Below are 18,150 nucleotides of genomic sequence, written 5' to 3'. Positions count from 1 at the left end.
TCAACTGATTTATAGTCACAATTGTGGACCTAACCTTCTCTATTGCGGACTTGGCCGTAGCAATTATGGACCTGACCATTGCAATTGTAGATGTGTGTTGAGTTAGATTTTTTTTTTTTGGTTTTTTAGTTAATATTACGGACTTAACTAATATTGTGGACCTGAATATTACCAAAGTATTGACATTTAGGTAAACTCAGAAGAGAAATGGTTAAAGGCTGATTTGGGTGTGAAAAATGGTCATTTAAATCAATTTCCATATATATATATATATATATATATATATATATATATTATATTATTGTACACTTATGGTTTTCTGAATACAAATTAAAAAATAAATGATATATTATTTAAATTTATACAAGAAAAAAAACAAGATTTTTTTGTTATAAATAAGTCTCGTGCATCTGCAGTTAAAGGGCCATACACACTGATCACAAACGAAGTGCTTCTTCTTCTCTTTCCTTTCCTTGCTAGATCATGGATCCCTACAAGGTACAACTCTCTGTTGCTTCCTCTTCAATCCTTTCGTACAACTCTTTAATGCATGCAATTACATATGCTGTTACCATGGAGATATATATATATATATATATATATATATATATATATATCTCAAAATGATCATCATTATCTTGAAAAAGTCAGGTAAACTTTGTGTTTTCAGACGAATCTCGCAGTTGGAGTAACCATCGATCGTGTTCTGTTGCATATTAAACTATGCATGATATGTTTTTGGTTTCTTTGTGTTTTAAGATGGAAATACTGACGATTTTGATTCATGAGATCTCCTGAGCCAACTTGTTAGTGTGCTTGATCTAAATGAGTCGTGCCCAGTGAGCATATCGAGCCATAATGCAATTTATATTCGTTTAGTGCATTGACGTATACTTTAATATTTCGCAAGTAATTTATATATGGATCAAGTCCAAGTTTAAGCTTATACAAGTGTAAAGGACCCGAACCTATATGAACCAGATCTGGTCGAATCGAACCCTTGGGCTGGTCGAACCCAAGCCAGAAAGGTAATTGAAACAGACCTAATCTTCTCTAAGATCAAAACCAAACCGGCACGGATTCAGCTTGGTTCAGTACACATCTTTATCGATCAAAAATAGACAAAAATCCTTTTTATAGAAATATTGCTTTATAAGGTTCAGTTATTGTGTTTAATATTCTAAAAAGAAAATAATTATTATACAACTATATCTTGGCAAATTATAAAAAAAAAAAGGTAAATTAATCGTATTTTTAAAATATATATTTTAAAATCTATAAATTGAAATTTTGTGTATTTAAAATTTATTAATTAAAGGCTTAAAAAAGATATTTATTTACGAAACATATATTTCAAATTTCACATGATTTAGAGTCGCTTTTGAGTTGGATATACCGTCTTAATTTGGTTAGAGTTAGCTTTATACCATGACGTCAATTTGGATGTACGTTTCCAAGGAGCTGAATTATTTGGTCGGGTTGTGCAGGGTTCGAATCTCATCCTCCCTCCCCCTGATGTAATTGCCGATAAAACTGTCATCTTAATTTGTTATGGTAATAATGATTTTATGTGGGTTGTTCGGTTGATGATCACTGATGCATTTCGATTTATTTGTTTCAGCAACGCCCTTCAAGTGCTTACAATTCCCCTTTCTGGACGACAAATGCTGGATTACCGGTTTACAACAACACTGCATCATTGACTGTTGGAAACAGAGGTATTTATTGGCCAAATATTCAAACCTATATCTATATTATATTATAAAGTATTTGACAAAAAATCTTAAAAACCATTTTTTATGCATGAAGTACTGTATATTGATGCATATTACTTAAAGTTTGAGATTACAAGTAAATTATACATAAGTATAACTTATTAAAGCTCCATGTTTGAATTTGTGAGCGGATAAACATAATCAGATCAAAGATAAATATCTCATTTTAAAATATAAAAAATCTAAAATATAACTAGGATAATTATAGAGTTTTAACAAAATAATTAACTATTATTTTTATAAGAAAAAATTATATTACTAAACCAAATATAAATTACTTCGTTATTGAATTTAAATTAAATTTGAATTAAAAAAAAGAAATGAAAAAATTTAAATAGTTAATTTGATACTAATATCGATATAATTTGTCAAATTTTTATGATATCTTCAAAATTATATTTTATTCAAAAATAAAAACATTATCGCTTTTTCAAAATCACAAAAGATCATATTATAATATCGATTGAGATAAAAAATAAAATGAAATATTAAAATCAAGATATATGTCGCTGTATTGCGCGAGTACTCTTCTAGTATATATAAATATATATATATATATATATATATATATATATAGTTATTATATAATCCTTGACATTTGTGCAACCACTACAACTCAATCTCAACCGTCCATTTCATTTTATTAATATGTGATTTCATAAAAGTTTTGATTGTTTCATAATATAAAGTATTGATCATAATTAATGAACCATATTCATCTTCCATAAATATTCAAATCATAATAAATGAACTATAATCATTTTCATAAATATCTCAATTTATTGGATTGCATTGGTTGTACAAATACGATGGATTGTATTTGAAACAAACTCTATATATATATAAAACCTTATTTTTTTATAAGGGCTTGAAATTTAAGAGTTTCACGTATTCTAACAATAACTGTAATAGGTCCAATTCTCCTCGAGGATTATCATTTGATCGAGAAACTTGCCAACTTCACTCGTGAGCGGATCCCAGAACGTATTGTCCATGCAAGAGGGGCGAGTGCCAAGGGGTTCTTTGAGGTCACACACGACATCACCCATCTCACCTGTGCCGATTTCCTCCGAGCCCCAGGAGTCCAGACTCCAACCATTGTTCGGTTCTCGACTGTTATCCATGAACGTGGAAGCCCCGAAACGATCAGAGACCCTCGAGGTTTTGCAACCAAGTTTTACACAAGAGAGGTAATTAATGGCGGTCGTCATGTGAATTTGATTGAAACTAGTGAAAAAGTTAAAAAGTCCTGCAATATTTAAACATATCTCACATCCTATAACGCTGATTTGTTGATGGAATGATGCGGGAATCGATTGTTAAACACTGTGATTCAATCTTTCTGCTTGCAGGGTAACTTCGATATCGTGGGGAACAATTTCCCCGTCTTCTTTACTCGCGATGCGATGGCATTCCCGGATGTTATTCACGCGTTTAAACCCAACCCCAAGTCACACATCCAGGAGGATTGGAGAATTCTCGACTTCCTCTCGCACCATCCCGAGAGCTTGAACACGATGACATTCTGGCTCGACGATGTCGGTATACCCACCGATTACCGTCACATGGAAGGTTCGAGTGTTAATACTCTCACTCTCGTTAACAAAGAAGGCAAAATGCACTATGTGAAGTTCACATGGAAACCGACCTGTGGAGTCAAGTGTCTAATGGACGATGAAGCCATCAAGATCGGTGGAGCTAATCACAGCCACGCCACTCAAGATCTCTACGACTCAATTCAAGCTGGTAACTTCCCTGAATGGAAGCTGTTTCTGCAAGTTATCGATCCTGATCATGAAGATCGGCTCGATTTCGACCCACTCGATGGAACCATGACTTGGCCAGAGGACATCATTCCGCTGCAGCCGGTTGGCCGGATGGTCTTGAATAAGAACATTGATAACTTCTTTGCTGAAAACGAACAACTTGCGTTCAACCCAGGTCTTGTGGTTCCCGGAATCTATTATTCCGATGATAAGATGCTTCAAGGTCGGATCTTTGCGTATTCCGATACTCAGAGGCATCGTCTTGGACCAAACTACCTGCAACTTCCGGTGAATGCTCCCAAATGCGCTCATCATAACAACCATTATGATGGAAACATGAACTTTATGCATAGAGATGAAGAGGTACAACATATCTATATGTTTATTAGTTTTATACAAGTTTATCAGAAACTGAGGTTCTTTAACAGAATTATTATCATCTTTCAGGTTGATTACTTCCCATCAAGATATGATCGTGTTCAACATGCTCAGAAGTATCCGATTAACCCTGCTAGGGTTACTGGAACTCGCGATAGGGTTAGTTTTCTTGTTTTCTTGGTTTGTTCTAGTTATATATCTGATCCTATTGTTATCTAATCTGTATGAAGATTCGAGTAAATGATTATGTTTTTCATGAACGCAGACTGTGATTCCGAAATTTAACGATTTCAAGCAGCCAGGAGAGCGATACAGATCATGGGAACCAGACAGGTATATATGAAAAGTGTTCTATTCGTTTCTGCAACTGTTTCAAGATTCCATCAATGGCTTAAACTGTTCTTGTTTCTTTCTGTAGGCAAGAACGATTCATTTGCCGAATGGTTAAGATGTTGTCCGACCCACGGGTCACCCACGAACTCCGCAGCATTTGGATCTCGTACTGGTCCCAGGTTTGTTCGTCTTCCCCTAATCCATGGCTTTCAGTTGTGCTTTCTATTTGTATTCCTTACCTTTCTGCAAGTAAGGGATGTTCTCAGAAACAACCTCTCTGTCTCTCTTGAGACAGAGTTAAAATCTGTGTAAATCTTACCCTTAGTTGCCTTCAGGTGGATATATATACTGGTTTTGTTTTGTTTTGTTTGGTTTGGTTTACGGAGTGATGTTGTTTGCAGGCTGATCAATCTCTGGGGCAGAAGATAGCTTCGCGGCTCAACGTTCGCCCCAATTACTGAACGTAAAAACATCTTGGGACGACGCTTATTTATGTCGAGTATGGTGAACATGCTAGTATAGAAAAGGTCCGTCTCCGAGTCTGTTACACGAATGGTGTCGGTGTTGTTCATTTGTATCTTTCGTTCTGTAATATTTCCGTATACGCAATGAACCTGGAACTTAGAATAAGCGCACACACGATGTGCGGAGTCTATTGCGTTTCAGGTTCGGGTCTGTAAAGAGAAAGCCTAAACTTTTGTGGCACAAATGTTATGTAAGTTGCTTTTTGGCCATCTATTTGATGCTTCTGTTCTCTACATGTATTTCTTGTTTGTCACTACGGCTTATTTGATTCAGCTTCAGCCAAGCCCATGTTTTTAAAATGGATTTGCAATTTTATAACGATGAGAATTGAGCTTTGACTGAGCCTGAGTTTAGCCGGCTTGTGAAGAAATTGGTAGGCTGGGGATCGACTTATGGCTTTAGTAGCTTGAAAAGCTGAGCTCCAGCCTTAACTTGGGTTTGGATAAGCTTTGGTTCTATGAGCTTTTACAACCCGGTGGAGTTGGTTTTTTCTCCTTTCATGTTATGACACGTGGTGGCGTTTTGATTGGTTGGTCATTATCAGAAAATTCACAATTAAAAAGTCTAATAGCTCGTGGGCCTAATGTCAGAATCTATTTAGTCATAATGGGCTTAGCCCAAGAATGCAAGATGTCATTGACGTGGGATTAACTTTTTGGTACAACAAAAGATATTGGGAACATTTAATAAAATGGTCCAATACCCTCTTGCAGAATGCAGATCTTCAAGGTAGTCTTGGGCCAATAACGGCCCACCATACTTTCATTAATCCATTATTCATTTCTGGACCCTCGACATGTTTCAAAATCAGGTAATAATATTTCTTTTATTTACTATTTTCATATAAGTTAAGTTGTCTCTCTCGATAAAAATATGTTATTGTTTATTTTCATTTTTTTGAATCAATAGTTTGAATTATAAATTAAGTGCCGTTTGATAAGTTGCTATATATTTTAACTGATATTTCTGACACACCAAAATTATATTTGGACATAAAATCATAAATTCATTGTTGATAAGATACTTAAAAAGGCAAGTCTGAACACAATTCTCAAAATTTGAACATTATAAACCAAACTATTTGCAATTTCATCATGTATATTATATGCTATCAACAGTCGATTGAGATATATCCAACCCTTCTTCTCCACTCCCTACGACTTCTTCATTGAAAAATACAATGTTTTCGTTGCACTCTATAAACAACTGGTCTTGAATATTATATCGAAATTAACATAATATTACAACAAAGTGTTATCTATTCTACCATGTTAGATTTATATACAATTAAGTCATTTAAGGTTTATTTGTTTTCCTTCCCAATTAAAAATACTTTATAATAAAACGACAAAATATAGACGACAATGTACAATAGCTTATTCAATTTAAAGTATTGCTTAATGATTAATCTAAAACAAATACCACATTGTAGGTTTATGAATAAGTTATTATAGCATCTTTAATCATACACCTCATATTTCTAAATTAATGTAGCAAGTAATTTGCCTAAAAAATAATGTATAGAATATTTTTGTAAGATAATAATTCCAATCATCCTCTCTATATAATTTTAATAATTAAGTTTTTAATAGATGTCATTTATATTACCTAATTATCAATAAAATTATAATAATAAATTAGTATAATTACATTATACGGTACTCCTCAATGGAATATTTTTGTAAGATAATAATTGAACATTCTGTTAGAACTTAACAATTATATTAGTTATAATTTATATTTTTATATTTAAAATGAATGTTTATCTTGTATTTGATTATGTCTATCTGCAGTTAGTTACACGAATTTCAAAATGAAGCTTTAATAGGTTGTACTTATGCAAAATTACTTATAATTTTTAATTTTAAGTAATATGCATCAATAGACAGTATTGTTCATGCATAAAAAATGGTTTTTAAAAGCTTTTGTCAAATGTTTTATAATATACTATAGATATATTATTTTAATAATTAAGTTTTTAATAGATGTCATTTATATTTTGTAATTATCAATAAAACTATAATAATAAAGTAGTATAGTTATATTATAATAACGTAGTATAATTATATTTTACAGTATTCCACAAATGCAGTGCGTAGGGACTGGGATAATATGAAATAAGGTAGAACACCAACGCAAGAAGTGTATCGTGGTTTTTATTTTTTTTGGTTTTTAGTTTCTTATATTAATTAAAGAATGAACATATAGATAAAATCTACTGAAAAATGGGGGGTTTTCTATTTAAGAACTTATGGAATTGTGATAACCTTAAGAGCTATGCATCATGTACTATTTTATATGATTTTTTTATTATCAAAAACTAGGATTTAAAATATTGATTAACGTATATTTATTTGACCATATGTTTGTTTCACATGTATCTGTTTTATAATGTAAACCTTTTTAGTTTGTTCATGAAATTAAAGTTTCGTCGTAAACCGAATACATATGAAACAAACACATCATAAAACAAATAAATCTTCATCAATACATTAAATGCTAGCTTTAAATTGAGAAAAATCGCATGAAAAAAATATTTTTGGATAAAAATTATCATGATTATCATAATATATAGAGTTTTTATTTAATTATACTCTTTACTGAAAATCACATTTGAACAACTAAGTTAGATACTTTTGTGTAAGTACTTTTTGGTTATATTTGTTTTATTTTTTTATATGTAAGTATTTTTTTGGTTCAAAAAATGTTTAAATACTTAATCGCTCAAAATATGAAAGTTCATTGGCTTTTTTTCTAAGCATTTTATATTATTTTACCATATTAATCAGTTTTATAGGTTATAAGAATGTATCTAATAAGTTTTAAAAAATTCAAGAAATTATTTAATAGATTTTGAAATGTCCAAAGACTTATTTGTTCCAAAAAATTGTCCAAAAGCTTAATTATTACAAAAATTAAAGTCTATTAAAATTTTTTTAGACTTCTCTTTAAAAAAAAAAACTAGTCAACTATAACCAAATTTTGAATTTTCGTTTTTTAAAATGAAAGCATTTTTAAGTGGTTTAGTTTATATAAATTGCTAATAAAAACAAAATGGAAGTTGTTATCAAATTTTATAGAAATAAATTGGAAAGATTGGGAAAAAAATAGTAATTTGTGTGGCTAAATTGGAACAAACATAAAACCTTATCAGAAAGCATCTACGAGACTCCATCTGTGTTCACACTAGCAAGGTGGATGTAGTGAGCACACGTTTCAAGGCATTTACGACACGTGTCAGGTCGTAAGAGGTCCATGTCATCACCTGACACGAGTGGCTCTTTTTAAATTTAGATAAACTACAAAAGTGAGGATAAGGAAAGACGAGGCGTGGCGTTCCTTGTAACTTGTAATTTTTCAAAAACAACCCTTGAGTTATAAACATTTTATAAATAGACACTAAACTAAATGTTATGTCTGATAAAACTCTTTAATCTTTGGAAGTTTCAAATAAGTGTTCTTAATGTTTGTTTGTTAGCAGCTTAATGAGTTTAATAAGACTCACAATTTATTTGGTCAGTTATACATGATTGTTTGATGGTGATTTAATGATATAGAAAATGACTTATTCGGTAACAATTTAAGAAAACTTTATGTATAAAGCTAAGTTTTTTTTTTCCCAATCATGTTTAATCTAATTAAAAAACAAGCTTCTTTCATCTAATAAAAAAACCCTTGTAAACAAGCCCTCACTACATAAACACATTTATCTGTATATGACTTAATCAGAAAACCATCCAAACAACCCTTTACTGTTGTTTGGGTTTAAGATTCTCATCTTGTTTTTTTGAATTTTTATATTGATTATGATGTGACATTTTCAAATGATGGACAAAATCCTCAATTTGCCAATCTTTTTAAAGCAACAAAGTGCTTAAGGTGTATTAAACTCTCTCTCTCAAATACATTAATTATGGTTAATTGTGATTCCACACTTAAACGTATTTTATCCTTTTAGATATAAATTGCTGGAATCACAATACGTGCATTAAATGTATTAGCAAGAGTAAAATAAGTTTAATGCACAAATCTCAAATATTGGGTAAAATGTATTTAAGTTTTATCTAATTTAATGTAATTTACAAAATCCCCCATTTGTAGAATGTGCCTATTAGTCCGAATAAGAAAAAATTAAATCGCAAATGGGTTGTACATTTGCAAAACCCACTTACAATTATTTGGCAAAATCGTGACAATACTTAAATATAGGTTAGAAAATGAGTTGGCTCGCATAACGGGTTTAATATCCAAGTTAATAAAAAAAAGTGAATGGATTAATTAATTTGGGCTATTTTGAACATTAATTTAAACCTTGGGGTGTTTTGTGCAACTTGTTTTTATTTTTTGAGTAATATAATTCAATATTTCATAATATACCTTTATCCCAACCCCCCTCCACCTTGGTTTTTTCACCTCTACATAATTATGGGACCCACCAAAACATAAAAAAACCGGCGCCCTTTTCTAAAATATGGCCGGTTTTCTTTCATCACGTGATAAAAACGTGAGATTTTGATTGTAAAATATCGAGTCAAACTATCGTCATGCTTTTTGCAACTTATGTGTGTATGTGGATGTAAAAAGAATCATATTGGATTCAATTACAGAAGGAATTGACTCGTTTTGGCTTTCGGGTTTGACTGTATTTTAAAAAATCTTAAATTTTGATCGTCATCTTTTTCACTTGAATAATTTTAACAAATTTATTTAAATTTTTGTAAAAATTAACTATAATGAGATTGAAAATGTCTAATTGGCATATATGATTAGTTATATAGATAGAAACGTTGTTATGCAAAGTATTTCTTGTAAATTTTGATCAGTTTGTTGGATTTCAAAACCACTTATATGGTGTTGTGTTGGTTATCTGACCCCCTTTAGGTTTGCTGTATCGGGTTCTCGCCCCTTCAAAGCATTATATGGAGTTTTAGTTTGATCTTAAATCACCCAACAAATATAGCTCATGCAATCCTGTTTAGTTGCTTACTCAAAGCCATTCAAGGTTTGAACTCGACTCATATGGCTAGACTTGCTAGCTTAGTTTAGCTCATATTCAAAATAAGCTCAAGTTCGTAAGACTTAACAAATTCAACTCACTGGTTGTAAGATGTGACTTATATTGGGCATGATTCACCTCAAACCAAACAAGTTGACAAAGACTAGTCCGGAAAAAGCTCATATCGGCTTGGCAAGGTGACAATTGAACCTGAACTGGCGATATCGTATGGTTCCAGACCAAAATATTGGTTTTGCCTAGTACAAAAGAATTTAATCAGTGTGATCTTTATTTAATCAATTCAAATGAACTTGGTCTACAAGAATGGTGAAATCGACCTCGTTAGGACAGTAACATCACGGACCGATCTTGATACGGTTTGGTTTGTCATACCGGTCATTCATCTCTAATCACATAGATTTATGTTTGAGAGAGCTTTTTAACAAGCGGCTCATAAACGGGCTCATGAGATAATGAAAGTGATATTTTGAATTATCTCATGATATTTTGATCCCATATTTTTATACGCGAAAAATTGAAGAAGATAATTGAGAGAGAAAAATTGTTCTGAAAATTAACCCCAAACCGCTTATATATATACTCAACGTTTCGTAAGAGCAAAATAGTCTCTTCCACAAGAAACGATCACATCCTCTCCATCCATCATCACATCCATGGATCCTTACAAGGTAGAACTGTTTTTGAAGCTTATGCACTACTTCGCAGCTGTTACAACTCCTTGATTCAATTATTTCTCTATGAATCGTATCTGTTAGGTTATATGATGTTTATCTCGCAAGTTGTTACATATATGCATTATGATTCATGTTTACTTGATTTTACGTAGTTTTAAATTTAATTGATGATTCATGTGGAGGTTTTTTTGATTAGATTGCTTTTGCCCCATTCATGAGATTGAGTTCATGTTGATTTTGAACTCTAGTGATTGAATTTGATACATATCAGAATTTTTGTTTAGTTACTTGATTTTACACAATCTTTGATTCAATTGATGATTGATGTGAAGGTTTTGTTGAATTAGATTGCTTTTGCCCCATTCATGAGATTAAGTTCATGTTGATTTTGAACTCTAGTGATCGAATTTGATACGTACGCACTTTCAAGCATACATGTTTTGATGTGAGAAAGGAGAAGAAAATCGAGAAACTTTTACTATTTTGCTGATAGTTTTGGAACGCAAAATTCATTTTATAATATCAGAAGGAACTTTGATTATTTTTGGATTTGTTGTGCTCTAGTTCCCATTTCAAGGAGACGCTATTAGCTACTTACTTTCAAGCTCATAGCAGAAATCATGTATTTATTCAAAAAAGATTGTGAACGTTTGAAGCAAAGCTCTTATTCAGTTTCTCCATCGTAAATCGATTGAGCTATGTAATTTTTAAACTGTCTCCTCCCATGGGTAATTTAAGATCCAACTTTAGCTCTCTTTTATCAGCTGAATATTATGTATATGTCAGACTGCGTGAAAACTGATTCTTTCACTTTAGGTTTAAGAGGAATACCAGTGTGTTTTTTGGGGGGATTAACTTGTCTATTTGTGTTGATTTAGACATTTACAGTAGTTCTGTCCACTCGTGGATCTGACCTTTTTGGTTGATGCAGTACCGTTCTTCAAGTGCTTACAATGCCCCATTTTGGACTACCAATTCCGGTGCTCCGGTTTACAACAATAACTCATCATTGACAGTTGGCACCAGAGGTACCTTAATTTGTTATTTGTTAGGTTTATATTATAGAAGTTGGGCTTTCTTGGTAGACTGTTTCATGTTATACTATACTGGGAATGTTATACTCTAATTTTGGAATCCAAGTGGCATTTCGAATCATGTATTTGTGCAATGGATTTTGTTATTGGGTTGTTAGAATAGCTTATTAATGTCAATAAGCTGTGATTAGGTGATTTTTGGCGAATAGTTGTAAGGCTGAATTTGATTATGGGAGATGAGCATTCAAAAGGTAGTTGATGCATGTAGACTTTGGGAATTTGAAATTTCCCTCAGTCCTTTGTACTTGATATATACATGGGTGTTACTGTTATGCACTTCCCTATAGATCAAACGCTCTTGCATGCACATGTCAAGTAAAACAGACATGCTGGTGCTACCTCCATTATGTGATTTATTCTATCTTAGATGTGAATGCTAAGACAAGGCTGTCATATTTTTCAATCCTTGAGGTGCATGTGGGCTAATCACATAGTCTGTGAGGCTAGTCTTGTTTGTGAGTTGTGTGAGCTAATCACTTAGGGTACTTTCAACCTTATTGTCATATACTCGGTACAGTATGATATGTACAGACTTGTGACGTCAACCAAATGCGTGGTGCTACTAGATTCTCCTGAATGCCATCTTGCTTATGCTAGCTAGCATACTAATTGCATATAATGCCTGAAGTTTCACTAATCATAATCTATTTTTCATATGCTAGGCCCAATTCTTCTTGAGGATTACCATTTGGTGGAGAAACTAGCTAACTTTGATCGTGAGCGCATCCCAGAACGTGTTGTCCATGCCAGGGGTGCCAGTGCAAAGGGATTTTTCGAAGTCACACATGACATTTCTGGCCTCACATGTGCTGATTTTCTTCGTGCTCCTGGAGTCCAAACTCCTGTTATCGTTCGTTTCTCTACTGTTATCCATGAGCGTGGAAGCCCTGAAACTCTTAGGGACCCTAGAGGTTTTGCAGTGAAGTTCTATACCAGAGAGGTGAGGGCTATCCAATACTGTTACAGACATATATAATATGTTGCTGAAGCACATTTATCTTTACACAAAGCAGTGAACTTATATTCCATGTTGATTTATGTTCCTTGATCACCTTGTAGATGCTAATGCTTACTTATTATGTTTGATGTGCCAATGTAGTCATAGGTGTTATGGGTAGTTATATGAAATACTCTCAATCAATTAGGAGCACCATGCCTGTAGAATTTCCATTATTACCCATTGCATTCTTTTAACTTTTATTTGGATCCAACCCATGGCCAGACATGGTTTGCATTGCTGTATCCATGTTCAGCATATTAGACTTTTTTCCTTTCCCAACAAGAAATGGAAAGATCTATATGTATATGACTATTCCATCCTCTCTGTGGCTACAGTCATGTGTACTGCTTTCAATCTTGAGAGCATTGCACTTGGTTGCTTTTGACTGTTTGACCAATACTTTTGTAGTTTGCTATTCTTATTCATAGTCCCATGATTTCCCCTTCATTAAGAATCCAGAGAAATGTGTATCAGTAAGTTCTTTTTGTTTTCTTTTGTTTCTGGTACGGAAGTGTTTAAACGATTAAGTTTTGTTGGTTAAAGCTTTCCTGATATTATCTTTTCATATACGTTAATTCATTTTAATTCACTACTTATTCAGTTTGTCCATGTGTTGATCATCTTTTATGTTTGCAGGGAAACTTTGATTTGGTGGGAAACAATTTCCCCGTGTTCTTTATTCGTGATGGGATGAAATTTCCTGACATGGTTCATGCTCTGAAACCCAACCCAAAGTCACACATCCAAGAGGACTGGAGAATTCTCGACTTCTTCTCCCACCATCCAGAGAGTCTGCACATGTTTACATTCCTCCAAGATGACATTGGTGTGCCACAAGATTACAGGCACATGGAAGGTTCTGGTGTTAACACCTACACTCTGATTAATAAAGCCGGGAAAGCATATTATGTGAAGTTCCACTGGAAACCTACCTGTGGCGTAAAGAGCCTGTTGGAGGATGAAGCCATAAAGATTGGTGGAGCTAATCACAGCCATGCGACACAAGACCTATATGATTCTATTGCAGCTGGTAACTATCCTGAGTGGAAGCTCTTTATCCAGACTATCGATCCTGATCATGAGGATAGGTTCGACTTCGACCCACTTGATGTAACCAAGACCTGGCCGGAGGACATCTTACCACTTCAGCCTGTTGGTCGTATGGTCTTGAACAAGAACATTGATAACTTCTTTGCAGAGAACGAACAGCTTGCCTTCTGCCCTGCAATCATTGTCCCTGGAGTTTACTATTCTGATGATAAGCTGCTTCAAACTCGTATTTTCTCGTATGCTGATACCCAGAGGCATCGTCTTGGACCAAACTATTTGCAGCTTCCTGCCAATGCTCCCAAGTGCGCTCATCACAATAATCACTATGATGGTTTCATGAATTTCATGCATAGAGATGAGGAGGTATACTTCTCTATATCTAAAAAAAGTTCTGGTTTGTTATGATTTATTTGATGTTTGGTTTTTAGGTAAGTAGTTACTGTACTTATACCAATACCTTGAGTTTGCTTACTAATCTTATCATCTTCTTACTCCTCCAGATCGATTACTTCCCTTCAAGACATGATCCTGCTCGTCATGCTGAGCAATACCCTATTCCTCCTGTTAGGTTGTCAGGAAAGCGTGATAAGGTCAGTTTGTTTATTTTCTTTTTCTTTGAAAGTGTGGCTCAAGTCTCTCCTGTTCATAGGTAACTTTAGCATTTTATCGCTCTCTTTTGCATGCCTTCTTTTTTTTCACCATTATTTGTATGTATTTGCATAGGCTAAATTTAGATCTCTAACATCATAGAACTACATATAAACTTAATTACAAAAAGTATGCACGAGTATATAAGATAATGAATAATGATGTCACCAATTATAGTACCGTCACTGAATTAACCAATACAATAATTTGTCATATGCGTTTTCTAAAGATATACTGACAAGAACAAAACACAACATTGTTATCAGTATATTCAATTTTGACATGGCGTAAATCTTAAAGTTCATGATTTCAGTATATTTCATTGCTTTTATAGAACTCTTAACAATAATATCACTCGATTATTGGAAATGCTATGTATATCATAAAATATTTCATAAATTAGAAAAAAATAACTAATTATTGAGGAACAACTAATAGAAGGCTCGGATTTAGTTTTTTCTACAACCTAGAGGAGTTATTCGTTTTACCATATGGCACAATAACCCAACCTTAGTGGCATCATTAATTCTTTACTTTGAAAGAGGTCTCCCTTGAAAACATAATTATTCCTTTTTTTAGAAAAAACATCATCATCATCATTCCTTCTAAAACCTGTAAATTGTAATATGTTGTCTAATGCAGTGCATGATTGAGAAAGAAAACAACTTCAAGCAGCCAGGAGAGAGATACAGATCCTGGGCTCCAGACAGGTTTCCGTGTTGCCTCTTGTTTCCTTTTAACGTGTTTATAATTTCATGGATCAGCTAACATGGTTTTTATGTTATTCTTTTTACAGACAAGAACGATTCATCTGTAGAATTGTTGGTGCCCTGTCCAACCCTCGTGTCACCCACGAGATCCGGACAATTTGGATTTCATACTGGTCCCAGGTTCGACCTCCTTCCTTTGCTTTAATATTGCAACTTGCACCAAAACGTACTGGAATCGATGATTATGCACTTACAGAATTATAGTTTCTAGGATGTGGAGAACCAAACGTAGTATTTGCGTGTTCAACAATTTGTCTGTATCTACAGTAGTTGTTAGGAAGAATTTGGTAGTACATGCTGATAACAAGCCTGGACTGTCGCCATTTATAAGCTGAAAATTTATGAACAAGATAGAATAAGTATTATTCCTAATGGCCTTAAGAGTTCTCTGTGGGAAATAGAAATGTACTATTATTCATTCAACACTTTGACAAACTATGATATTGGTAAACCAATTTAACACATATTTGTTTCATAAACCGAAATAAAAGTAAATACCACGCACCCAGAGGTGGGGTCCCGGGGTAGAGATGGTGTTTCCATGAAAGACTCCTGGTTTGCAAAACCACAAATAACCATAGAGTACAGTCAACAGAAAATGCATCAAGGACATATGTGAGGGAAATAGGTTAAACAAACGAGGAAGACATAGAGCGCAGTAGTGACAACTACTATCATTCGAGCAAAAGCTAACAGGTCACACAATGTGTTGTTAGCAGTATATCCCATCCAGGCATGGTAATGGGGCGGGGAGCCAAATCCCCGTCCCGGATCCCCCATATTTATCCCCGTCCCCACCGGGGAATTTGATAACATGCCCCATCACGATCCCCAAGGAGGATTTTTTTCCTTTTGTGTAATTTTTTTAAAATCAAATGTATAAGTCGCCTCACATGTTTAAATCTCAAATTTATCCAATAAACCTAAAATCAAAAGGAATTTAATTTAATATAAAAATATACATCATAATATAATAATTAATAAATCGAAAACCAAAAGAAATTAAATTTAATCTAAAAAAATTAACGTTGCATGTACCAAAAACATATCGAGTAATATCCAAAATATATTTAAATAGAAATTATCATTTACCGATTTAATAGAATAAATAATAAATAATATAATTTATTAATTAACATATATATGGGTACGAGGCGAGGCGGTTGAGATACCCATCCCCGTCTCATATTTGAGCCAAACGGGGATCCCTATCCCCGTCCCCAGACCCGGTTTAACGGGGAATCTCCGTCCCCAACTGGGGCAGGTGGACCGGGTTCCCCGACGGGTCGGGGACAATTCCCATATGTGTGGTTTGGGATGGTACAAGGCATGGAAACCATACCTCTCATCCCTAGGAGTAGAGAGTAGTGAAAAACCTAGTTTTTTTTATTAATGTTGTATCCAATCCAAATAATTTACAGAAGATGTGATGTTATTGCAGGCTGACAAGTCTCTCGGGCAAAAGATAGCTTCTCGCCTGAATGTGAAGCCAAGTTACTAAACATGAGAACGAGCATGTTTGTTACAAAGTCATTGGGCCCGTGATATACGAAGTAGTTTTAGACAAGTTGTCTCGAGTCGATTCTGTTATGGAATGTGGTGTCAAACATTTGGAGTCCTTTGATGGTTGTAATATCAAATAACTTATGATGAATGCTTCGTCCATATAAACTGAAGTTAATGTCACCAGATTCTTTTTCTTTTCTGTGTCAAAGTCGATTTCCATTTCTTATGAATAATGATGGGGTTTCAACTTGCTTTGATGGTCATGTTGGAATTTTATCCCCCGTTGGTTTCACTTGTAATGTTTTCATTATGTTGTTATGGGTCTCGTTTATTATGACATGGGTGGAGTTAGATTTTTTTTTAACAGTAGACGAAGATTCTTTAATCGATTTAAACTAATCTGTATAGATAGACCATGTTTGCTTACATGCTCACTCTTACACATTTGACACAATTTCGTGATGTATAACAACAAAAATGACTTATTGTATGGTTTGTAAGCCACATGCACTTGGTATTTGCAATCATATAACATGGTGTTCTTGGTGGGAAACTTCAACTATACGTTAAAACAGATACAACCCAAGTCATAATATCATGTCCTAAAAGACTAAAAATTCATAATTAGATTCAAATTCTGCCAATTGACCGGCCCTGAATGGAGTGTGGTTTTGGTTCTTGGAAATCACTTTTCAGTTTACGTGCACGACTATGAAGTGATAGCACTTAACGAACCGACATGATTCAAAGAGAGTTGTTATCCCTTAAATAAATCTTTCGTAATTCTTGAATCTCATTGGTTATGTCCTTGTCACTAGTTGCATTCACTTTTGGTATTTCTTGAAATCTTAGCAAGCAAATTTAGATTCTTGTAGCAAGTAGGGAAACCCAAATTCCATTTTTTATGTATGAAGTTGGACATGCCATAAAATGTTGACCACCCAACTGACAATTTGGGTATGTGGAAGAGAAGTTTTCTTTAACAAGGAAGAGGATTTGTGGGGTTGGTAGTTGGTTGGTGGTAAGTTTAGCACACATAAAAATATCTATTTAAAGATCCATAGTTTTACTTATATTATATTAACATCATGTATTAAAATAAACAATTTCTAAAGTATTGATCGTTAAATGTGTCTTTTTAATATACGTTCTCAACTAAGTACGTTTATTTGTCATACAATTTGTTCTTTTAAAATTAATTATTGGTTTTTTAATATAAACTATTAAGAATACCGTAATACATGTCTTTTATGGAAAGAGAAATAAACTTATGCATTATTATAAATTTAAAGTTGTAATTTACCGATAACTTTCATCATTATTTTAACTTTTAAGTTAGAGTTCATTTTTGGATTGGGAATGTTAGAAAATACTTTATGTATACTAAAAAAAATTACCATTTTAAAATGTAATTTGTTTTTTTGTTTTTATTTTTATTTTCAGATCAGTGGGTTTCATTCTTCTACTGAAAAACTAAAAAATTCGTACAAAAAAGGTGATAAAACCGCTTAATGGATTTGAGATGGTTGGTGGAATCTTCTTCTCCACTTATCAAACTTTATATATATATATATATATATATATATATATATATATATATATATATATATATAT

At 33.3% G+C, this 18,150-nt stretch overlaps 2 protein-coding genes across 3 annotated transcripts; both read left to right on the top strand.

Moving 5' to 3' along the window:
* Positions 1-422: 422 nt before the first annotated feature.
* On the top strand, positions 423-5,010 carry LOC112524059 (catalase-like). 2 transcript variants are annotated; one of them, XM_025133681.1, is made up of 9 exons: positions 457-498; positions 1,488-1,517; positions 1,622-1,718; positions 2,688-2,965; positions 3,128-3,904; positions 3,989-4,078; positions 4,185-4,252; positions 4,338-4,431; positions 4,654-5,010. In XM_025133681.1, the coding sequence occupies exons 1-9, from the start codon at positions 484-486 to the stop codon at positions 4,711-4,713; spliced, it is 1,509 nt and encodes a 502-aa protein (XP_024989449.1). In that variant the 5' UTR covers positions 457-483; the 3' UTR covers positions 4,714-5,010. The 2 variants fall into 2 exon arrangements, with proteins under 2 accessions (XP_024989450.1, XP_024989449.1); XM_025133682.1 differs by lacking the exon at positions 1,488-1,517 and having other exon boundaries at positions 423-498.
* Positions 5,011-10,389: 5,379 nt separating this feature from the next.
* On the top strand, positions 10,390-16,799 carry LOC112525145 (catalase). The gene is made up of 8 exons (XM_025135127.1): positions 10,390-10,462; positions 11,400-11,496; positions 12,225-12,502; positions 13,199-13,975; positions 14,113-14,202; positions 14,903-14,970; positions 15,057-15,150; positions 16,472-16,799. Exons 1-8 carry the CDS (start codon positions 10,448-10,450, stop codon positions 16,529-16,531), a joined length of 1,479 nt encoding a protein of 492 aa, XP_024990895.1. The 5' UTR covers positions 10,390-10,447; the 3' UTR covers positions 16,532-16,799.
* The last annotated feature ends 1,351 nt before the right edge of the window (positions 16,800-18,150 follow it).

Source organism: Cynara cardunculus, assembly GCF_001531365.2.
Source record: "Cynara cardunculus var. scolymus isolate 2C chromosome LG 13, CcrdV1, whole genome shotgun sequence".
Classification (NCBI taxonomy): Eukaryota; Viridiplantae; Streptophyta; class Magnoliopsida; order Asterales; family Asteraceae; genus Cynara; species Cynara cardunculus.
Note: the sequence above shows the minus strand (reverse complement) of the source record. Positions and strands in the feature narration are given on the sequence as shown.

Excerpts from the sequence above, each read along its gene's own strand:
- LOC112524059 (XM_025133681.1), top strand. Across the intron at positions 3,905-3,988 it reads TTATGCATAGAGATGAAGAG|GTTGATTACTTCCCATCAAG; the intron begins GTACAACATATC and ends ATCATCTTTCAG. Across the intron at positions 4,253-4,337 it reads AGATCATGGGAACCAGACAG|GCAAGAACGATTCATTTGCC; the intron begins GTATATATGAAA and ends TTCTTTCTGTAG.
- LOC112525145 (XM_025135127.1), top strand. Across the intron at positions 11,497-12,224 it reads ATTGACAGTTGGCACCAGAG|GCCCAATTCTTCTTGAGGAT; the intron begins GTACCTTAATTT and ends TTCATATGCTAG. Across the intron at positions 14,971-15,056 it reads AGATCCTGGGCTCCAGACAG|ACAAGAACGATTCATCTGTA; the intron begins GTTTCCGTGTTG and ends TTCTTTTTACAG.